This window comes from Polistes fuscatus, unplaced genomic scaffold (genome assembly GCF_010416935.1).
Source record: "Polistes fuscatus isolate 324 unplaced genomic scaffold, CU_Pfus_HIC Scaffold12, whole genome shotgun sequence".
Lineage (NCBI taxonomy): Eukaryota > Metazoa > Arthropoda > Insecta > Hymenoptera > Vespidae > Polistes > Polistes fuscatus.
This window is the reverse complement of record NW_025113020.1, coordinates 488,621-499,063: the sequence shown is the minus strand read 5'-3', so window position 1 is coordinate 499,063 and position 10,443 is coordinate 488,621. Positions and strand designations below refer to the sequence as shown.

Here is a 10,443-nt window from a genome sequence, read left to right as displayed (position 1 = left end):
GACCTAATAACACGTCGCACTTTTAATGTCAAGTAATAAAATAGAATTTAAATGAATAATGCAATAAATGTAATGCATTTTCTTGTAATATTTTTATTTAATTTTTTCTTTATATGAATTATATTAAATATTTTAAAGACTAAATCGCGATAGTGCGAAGTGCTAGTTATAATACTTAAAACTAAGCATCAAACTCATCAAAAAATTTGCGAATTTGATCGACTACATCTCGTTCGAGATAGAATCGAGATAGAAATAAATCTTTCAAATCGTTGCAAATCCTTTTGAGTCATGATACATAATAAAGATTACAGAAGAGTGACAGAATTAATTTATAAAACAAGCATGATAAAATGAAATAATATAATTTTGTAACAATTCTGTATAAAACTCGGAGGTAGGACTTCCACTTTTAAGTGAAAGTATACCACGTGTTTTTCCGGGGTTCCCACCTGCTTATAATTAACCCTTTAGCTTACAATGACGCCTCAGAGGCGTCACAAGGTTATCGGACCAAAAACGAATAAGACGCCTCAGAGGCGTCGCAAGGTTTTGTGACCAAAAACGAATAAGACGCCTCAGAGGCGTCGTAAGTCTACCGGGCGAAAAAAACAAAATATTTCAGAATATAAGTTACAATCTAATCTTACAATCTTAAATCTTGTTATTAGCAACGATCGTTTTCGAATATTCATATCTTCATGTTTCTTGCTTTTATTTTTTCCAATCCTACATGAATATAATAGGTCACAGAGACATTCCAGAGACGCGACGTTCAGTTTCTTGTCATTCGCATTTGACGTTACATCTTATGTAAGAAGTATTATAAAATCACCCATTATGTCTTCCAAAAGAAAAATTAATATTGAGTATAGTGATGACATTGCTACCAGTAGTAGCGACAATGGTAGTGACATTGTACGTTTAGTACGAAAAACTACTAAGCAACTGGTGATTAGCGATGAATCCGATAATGAAGATTATTATCAACCACCTGAGTTGTGGGTCTGGAAAAAAAACGAGAACCAACCAAAAATATGGCAATATATGGAAATTCCCGGAATAAAAGAGGCAACATTAGATCAGTTGAGTACAAGCAAAAAGGAAGTGGGCGTTTTTAATATAATGTTTAATAGTATATTTTGGGAAAATCTTGTGACGGAGACAAATCTATACGCGAAACAAGTGATAAACAATGGAAATAAAAGAAGAAAAATAGATGAAGCTTGGTTTCCTATTGACTGTGATGAACTAAAAATATATATTGCCCTATGTATAATTATGGGTGATGTGAAGAAATCTTCAGTTCAAATGTATTGGTCTAAGAGATCCGTTATTGAAACCCCAATATTTAGACAAACGATGCCGTACAGAAGATTTTTACAAATAAGTAGATTTTTGCATTTTGCAAATAATAAGGTGGTCAACAGAAGTGATAAATTAAGCAAAATAAAACCCGTAATAAATTATCTTAATCAAAAATTCCAAGAAATATATACTATGCAAGAGAACATTACAATTGACGAATCATTGATAAAATTTAAAGGACGCTTATCCTATAAACAATACAATCCGTCAGAAAGAGCGAGATTTGGTATAAAAGTTTATAAATTATGTGAGTCCAGTTCAGGTTACTGTTATAATTTCAAAATATACACTGGCTGTGACAAATATATACTACAGAAAATGCATCTGAAACTGTGGTCAAAGAATTATCAAAGCCAATTTTACACAAAGGACACACATTATATTTGGACAATTGGTATTCTTCACCAAATCTTTTTGTAACTCTACTCAACAGTAAAACTAATGTCATTGGAACAGTGCGCGCAAACAGAAAAAATATGCCAAAAGATTTCTTGAAAAAAAAATTAAAAATAGGGGAATATGAAATGAGAAGCTGTAATGGATTACTGGCAATAAAATGGAAAGATAAACGAGACGTTTTTATTTTATCTACAAAACATACAACAGTAGAAATGACTGAGCAAATTAAAAAGCAACACAATCCTACTTGGAAACCAAAGTGAATCATCGAATACAACAAAGGAATGGTAGGAGTTGATCGACAAGATCAAATGTTAGCGTACTTCCCTCTGATGAGAAAGTGTATGAAGGGGTATCGCAAAATTTTCTTTTACCTGTTTGACATGGCTTTATTTAACTGTTTCATTTTGCATAACATGATAAATATTGAAAAAAGACAGGGATATGCAGAATATAAGATTAAAATAGCCGAATTATTATTGAAAAATACACCATTACCGAACTACAACCGTAAAGGACAGTTGTCAAGTGAAAATTTACCACTAAGATTGCAACTCAACAGTGGAGTCATTTTCCTAAACATATAGATCCAACGCCGTCGAACCAACACCCAAAACGAAGATGTATAGTTTGCACAAAGCATAAAAAACGCAGTGAGACAACGTGGGAATGCAAAAAGTGTAAAATTGCATTACATGTACCAACATGTTTTGAGAGATATCATAGTATTAAAGATTACTAAATTTTTGTATTAAAATAAAAATGTTATTAATAATGGATTATTCAATTTGCAACAATAAGTCTTTTTTGTTTAATAACCAACTAACCGTAATTATTTATCAAACATCTTGCAAAGTTAATTGTACCGCGCACGTGTATATACAAATCATAGGAAGTTTCAGATTAGTACAGTTTTGAGCGCTGAGCCAAGCTTGTGTTTATGTCGCTGCGCGCGACCGACTGGTGTCGCTTTAGGCCCGCACAGTTGGAAATTCGGTCGTAAGGGAAAGGGTTAAAGTTTTCACATTCATTCAGAAAAGTATGCCACCTGCTAGTATATTGGCAATATCTAAAAAGAGCAAACATACATACATACATACCCATCAACCCACTCACTTCACGATTCTCTCACATACCACCAGGGTGCAAATACCTAAACTAGAGAGCATCCCCCGACGCACCTCCGACACTCTAGTTTTAAACCACGTGTTTTCTAAGCTTATATGCTAAAGGTGTACGTACTTTTTGCTGTAATTGACAACCAAGGCTGATGATTATTGCAAAAATGACTAAATCGAAAATACTGGTACATACTAATATATGTGCATTCTAATAATATACGAGTATATCAGAGTTTCCATAAATAAATTCGGTAATTCTACCATTAAAAACGATTTTAAAAAAGAAGAAAGTATAAAAATTTAATATAAATGTAAAAATGCAAATATTCGTATTTTTCATCTCATAAATGACTTTACAAGTAGTACTTCAAATATTGAATGATGCATTAATTAAAAACTATCGCGAAAAACGATGTACGGTACACACTACCTAATACGCATATAGCAAAGTACATCGTGCAACCACTGCTACAAAGACAATCGCTAATAAGGGAAAAATTTAAAACTGAACCTATGCTAACCATTTCTTACCAGTACGAGTAGCATTTGAGCACACTCCTAGATGGGAAGGCAGAAAGTATAGGAGGAAGAAACGAAAGATTAGCTCATTAGAAGCTGAAAATCATGATTTGAGAAACATGATTAAAAAAACATAAATACATAACATATAAATTCATTTCTATAGAAATTCATCTAAGCGGACTAGGACTCTATAGGTTATTTATTTTTTTATAATTATTTAATTTTTTTAACTTTTCATTTGTAAGAAATTTTAAATTTAATTTTTTAATAAGTAAGAATTTCAAAAAAGAAAAAGAAATATATAAATATATATGTAAAACCTCGGAAGACTCCTTTTATTAAGTTAGGTGTTCTAATTAAAGAACTAGGCTTTGTACCACCACTGTTAGAGTCTATCCGTCGCGAAAAGGTTTGTCTTCGTGTTCATTTATTGTTAATATCGAAGTATCGATATATGAAAATTATTCGCACTTACATAAATTAAACACGATGCAATGCATTTAAAGATAATATCACATGCTTTTTTGGACGAAATCGATAAATAAATAATAAATAAATAATAATAATAATCGAATAAATTCTCGATTTCAACACTAGTAACGAGAGCAAAATAGGAAATATAAGAAAGGGCGTTTATTAATTGTACTGTTAATTAAATAAATATAACCGATGAAATAAGAAGACCTATCCTGAACTAATAAAACATACAACAAATTATATAATTTTCATGAGTTATTGATGAAAAAGAATTACTCGTGTGCTCGTAAATAATTTATTTAAATAATTACAGCCAGTAGCTCGTGCCGATTAGGACCTTTAATCCTCGGCATGATTGAAGAAATTTAAAGTTCCTCCGTGCTCACTCATTCGTTACCAACCGTTATATAACATATTTGTGATATTTTAGAATTAAAATAACACATATACGAAGTATTAATAGTTAGCATTAGGAGTTCTGCGGTGCTCCAAAACACTCCTACTTCATAACAAGTATTGTAGTCTGACGATCGGAGAGTTACTCTATTTGTTATTGAAGAAGATCCATCGAAGAAATTATTCCACATCTATGAAGAGGAAGATAATCCGTCGTTATGTCTGTAACATAAAATAGAACAAAATGATAAGTTATATGTAATATGATTCAAAATCATAGCAAACAAAAACGAATAAATGTTAATAAAAATGAATATTCAGAATGCATTCCAATGGGATGAAGCTCAATGGCACCATGACGATGCATCACGCATGTATCAAATAACGCGGTATAAACGAAAATAAAAACCTTATCTACAAGTTTCTTCTCGTAAAATCAAAATTTGCAAATTACGGCGAACAACACTGACTTTAATTCGCGTATGATTTTAATTCATTATGCATGCGATCACTGATTCTATAACTGCTTCCCAAAACTGATTTGCACAAAAACAATGCAAGTACAAAAATCTTTATTAATACGCTGATTAATACGCGAACTGTTTGTGCGACTGTTTAGGGAAAAATACAACTTTACTCGAACAAAATCTAATGCAATTACTGCCTTGGTCGCAGTTAATTTAATATATAAATTTTAAAAATTACTCGCGAACGCGACAGAATTGAAATTAACGAACGAACGTGCTTCTTAACACGTTGAGCGCGGCGTTGGTCCCTGGGGACCGCCGCTGAACTTTTCTTCGGGACGGCGTCGGTCCTCGGGGACCGGCGTTAGACTTTTCGTTCGGCCGACATCGGTTCGGTGGGACCGACAGTATTAAAGTTAAAAGATAAATGTCGCCTGAATGAAATGTAGTCAAATATAGTTCTAATGAGCTTTATTAAAGCATCTAAGCAAAAGTATGGCTGGGATTTACACAGGTAACAAAATGTAACAACCTTTTTTGTTATATTTTTGGCTTTCTTGGACCCAAATAATCTTGAATTTTCAGCATAACAACCAGAACAATATTTTCGAACTTTATGGACGCTTCCTTTCTTTTTCTGCAATTTATGAAGAATTTTTCCTTCGCGATGCGGAATTTGTTCATCTTATCGTTGTGTCAGTCCATTCACCAATTATCTCCGAAATTCCGTAACTGATATTTTTTGTCCTGTTACTTCTTGAAAGACGAAGAGCGAATTAATCACAACGGTGTTCAAATATAACTCAAAGGCTAACTTTTTATACCATTTGAGTGTTTTCCTCAAGGGACTGCTATACGCACTCATTTCATCTGATAAATCAATGGATGTTTTTGCTTTATTATATTCAACTATAATTTGTGGTTTACAGCAAAATATGCGTTTTGTTTTTATGTTTATCATTTCACTGGAATGTTTTGTGGATAGGACCAAAAAATCTCTCTTGTCCTTTCATTTCAACACTGTAATACCCTGATTATTTTCTTTAGCTATAAGTTCTCCACGTTTCAAATTAGTTCTTATCACATCACTTGGGTTTTCCCTACGATTTGTTCGAAGTGTTCCAATCAAATGTGCGTTTTTTTCTATTAGGCGATTCGCTAAATCGATACTGGTGTACCAGTTGTCAGTACACAATGTGTGGCCTCTATGAAATAAGTTTTTCAATAGAGACATTACAACATTTGACGGAGTTGTGTTTTCCTTATCGAGACCTTTTTTGGTGTACACATTACAGTTATAAGTGTATCCATGACCACAACATAATTTAAATAATTTTATACCGTATTTGTGTTTTCTCTGTTTCATATACTGCCTAAATACAATGCGCCCACGGAATGTAATTAGCGATTCGTCAATACATAATACTTCTGGTGGATCGTAATATTTTTGAAAATTTGTATTCAATCGTCTATGATTAATTTAATTTTAACGTAATTTACAATAAATAATATTTATTAATAAATAAATCAATAAATCAAAATTTTATTTGCAACGTTTGAAAGTGTGTGTTGTTGTGAAACAGTCTACAGTTGGATTGAACAAAAGATAAAAACTATTATTATCGCGACACACAACAGGAGGTTAAATTATTGGATATATAAAATTTCATTGTTAGATTTTTTAAGTGCTTATTGTATAATATAAATGTATGTATTACAATTGTGTGAAAGAGAATTACCTTTATCGACAACCGGTTTCATAAAATCCTCTCGCAACATATTGAACACCCTGTCAGATTGTCGACCATGAAAAGTTTTAAGACCAAGTGCAGTTATTACTGGTCCGTTCATGAAATCCTCTAAATTTTTACTGTCCCGTAGAATCAAATTGAGATATTTAGCATCTGCCGTATTAATAGATTATTATTATTATTATCTTCATTTATATGTATATTTCGTGCTTCATTTGTTGAGATATTCGAATGGACGGATTATTGTCAGATTTATTCAGAAGTTACTATAGCTCGAATATTCTTTAAAGAATTTAATAATAAAATATCTTTCATGCTTTTCACAAATTATTGCCTTTCGATTTTCATATGCAAGTTATTATTTAAATTAAATTCAATTAGGTACTTTCTGAACGTGCTGTTATTATTATTATCATTATTTAATTGTGCTGATTGTATTGTAGCATGCTAACGAAGCTTAATAATAATTTACTAAAGTTATCAGATATCAGAATGTTGTTGTATATTTTTTTAAAAGTCATCACATTGATAAAATTGAAAAAGTATGATCACCTCCATCAGTATAAATTGATGATAGTTTCCCGAGAGTTTGAGAAGGTCCATAGGAAGGGGAAAGTTTTATTAGAATGTTATAGAAATCGATATTATCTGTAACTTGGAGAATGGTATTTTTTGTATATTCCCGTAAAGAAGTGGCCATTGACCATCGACCACTATTAACGGCATTTCTAGTTGCGTTGGCTAATATTTCTATTTTTCTATAACCATTAGAATCGATCATACCCTAAAAATATTGAATATGAAATTTATCTTAACATGATAGCTATGGTGATTGATCGTTTATAATCGTGGAACAATTGACTCCATAGCATTACCGTGCTAAGTAAAAAAGGTGCCCAAGTGAGAACAGAATCGATTGGAGATATCCATACATCGCCAAGGCCAATCCCTTTTAGGTTACTTTTTATAGTACCTGCTTGCTGTTCCTATAAATTTAATATATTATATTTTAGTAATATACCTGATATGTTTATATTAATATGTTAAGTATTATTGTCATAATTGTTTGGTTATGGTCATTGTATATATTGTTTGCTATTATACTTTTGCGTTCATAAATATTGTATAGTAATGCAGATAGATCGTAAGACCCCTTAAACCAGTAAAAGAGACAATAAGAAGATAAATATATTATACTTTATTTTATTTATATATATTATTATTATTATTTATTGATATTTTTTTTATCAAAAATTTTGATAATTATTTAATTTATATTTTTTATGTAATATATTATTTAAATATTATGTTATATACATATATTATTATATATATTTGTTATATATTTATTATTTATATATATATATTTTTCTTTTTATATTATATACATTATAATATTTATATAATATTTGTCTTTTTACGGTTTCCAATCACTTTTTTATTAACACCTTCTCACATTAATTTTTTACTACCAAAGGAGACGCGTTTTATTCGACGACTCTCTGGACTCAATAATCACACAGTTTCAGTCTTTTGTTTCTTCGGACGGGTCACCCATCCATGTTACTAACTGTGCCTATGTGACTTGATTTTAGTAATCGTACCGGAAACTAGTAATCTACAGTGTGGCTAGACCATCGATTTATATAAAATAATTATTGTAATAAACATTACTATATATAATAATAATATTTATTTTATTTTATATTTATTTATATTTGCAATGTTGCAAATATAATTTTTATTTGAAACATTACCTTTAATACTTTCTCTTTTATGGATTTTTAGGGTCTTATGAATTATAAATATATTCTAAAATATCTAATAATAAGTATTAATTTTTTATAATGTATTTTTTATAGGACAAAAAAATAAGAAAATAAAAGAAAGATCAGACCTTATACCAAAGTAGAGCAAATTCTGCCACTATCTTTCCACCGTACGATTCGGTTAGGATATAAGTAAATACATCAGAAAATTTTGTAATTTTGTTAGAAATCCTTTCATACATTCGACGAGATCAATAGCAATTTGTTCGTTTGTCTGAGCATATGCTGATGAGTCTTCAACATAACTAAACCCTGCACCAACTGGATTATCAATGAACAAAATATTGTAATCCTTAACCTATTAGAAGATAAATATTTGGAAATTTTTAATGCATTACTGTAATACTTATTTTTATTTAGAAATGTTCGAAATGAGAAAAAAATAAATTCCTACCCACGTGTAATTCCTTGGTTTCAAATTTGTATCGAGAGAACCAAGTTCCTCGAAGTTTCCAAAAGAAGTAGAGGATGCACCAGGACCAAATCACTAAGGGTTTTTCATAATACGATTGAACGTCTGCTGTGGTGTAATAAAGCCACCGGAACATATGGGAATATTTTCTAACGGTCACATATCCCTAATCTTGTTCACCTGGACCGAAAACTACTTTTCCTAATATAAAAATTATTCAATTCACTATATTTTATTCTTTTTGTTTTTTTGTTTTTATTTATATATTTTATATTGTAATACAAATATATATTTTTGAATTATACTAATCTTACCGAGACTTTCGGAAAGAAGGCACGATAAAATGATAATAACTAACGCCGAGCGGTGCATGTTCACGAATTAGAATTTACGGAACACTGATGGCACAGATTTTTACGATTGTATTTAATATATCGTCTTATCAATACACAAAATAGATTAGATTCAATTCTATATGTGAATTTTATGACAAAGTATATAAGCCCCTTACTTGACAAGTGATCTAATAATAAGTTCCAAATTCGGAAAAATTAATCTGGTAGGGAAATAAAAATAAGAATCTTTATTTGACAATAAATATAATTGAATTATGTTTTCAAAAATGTATTAGCAGTACAAATAAGTTTCCGCAGTTTTGAGAAAGATGCCATTACACGAGGCTTACGTTAGAATTCGCAGATAATAACCGGCTTGAAAATTAGGTTACCCATTCAAGAGAAACATAACCCTATCATATTATTAACTTCGTATTAGCATCATATATTTTTTTTATCCAAAAATGTCTAAATTTGAGCCAAATAGCGTCATTTGCGGGAACTTTTAATTTACTTCTTTAATTTAAAAAAATCTACAGTTGAAGCGCATCGATTGCTCGTAGAAGCATATAATGAGGCTGCCTTGAGTGTGAGAACATGTTATGAGTGGTTTCAAAAGTTTAAAAACGGTGATTTTGACGTAAAAGACAAAGATCGCAGTGGAAAGCCAAAAATTTACGAGGATGCAGAATTGGTGGAATTATTGGAGGAAGATTTGTCTCAAACACAAAAGGAACTTGCACTTACTTTAGAAGTCACTCAGCAAGTAGTCTCACATCGTTTTAAATCGTTAGGAATGATTCATAAACAAGGTAATTGGGTTCCATACGAATTAAAGCCGAGAGATGTTGAACGCTGATTATACATGAGTGAAATGCTGTTAGCTAGGCAAAAAAAAAAGGGTTTTTACATCGAATCGTCACTGGTGATGAAAAGTGGATACATTATGATGATCCAGAAAGAAAAAAATCATGGGGACTACCTGGCCACGCGTCAATATCCACAGCAAAACCGAATATTCATGGAAGAAAACTCATGTTGTGTATTTGGTGGGATCAGCTGGGTGTGGTGTATTACGAGTTGCTTAATCCAAGCGAAACAATCACTGGAACTCTCTACCGAATACAATTGATGAGATTGAGCCGAGCTCTAAAGGAAAAACGCCCTCAATACTACTTCAGACACGACAAAATTATTCTTCTACATGATAAAGCTCGTCCGCATGTAGCGGTTTCGGTGAAAAACTATTTGAAAACACTTGATTGGGAAGTACTACCCCACACGTTGTATTCACCAGACATTGCGACGTCCGACTATAATCTGTTCCGGTCAATGGCACATGCTCTGTCGGAGCAGCGGTTCACAT

At 31.4% G+C, this 10,443-nt stretch overlaps 1 protein-coding gene and 1 pseudogene across 1 annotated transcript; one reads left to right on the top strand and one right to left on the bottom strand.

Annotated features, from left to right (window-relative positions):
- Positions 1–840: 840 nt before the first annotated feature.
- Positions 841–2,354, top strand: LOC122513535 (piggyBac transposable element-derived protein 4-like). Its single transcript, XM_043629941.1, has 3 exons — positions 841–1,630; positions 1,684–2,026; positions 2,204–2,354. The coding sequence occupies exons 1-3, from the start codon at positions 841–843 to the stop codon at positions 2,352–2,354; spliced, it is 1,284 nt and encodes a 427-aa protein (XP_043485876.1).
- Positions 2,355–6,598: 4,244 nt separating this feature from the next.
- Positions 6,599–9,114, bottom strand: LOC122513534 (annotated as a pseudogene).
- Positions 9,115–10,443: the final 1,329 nt, after the last annotated feature.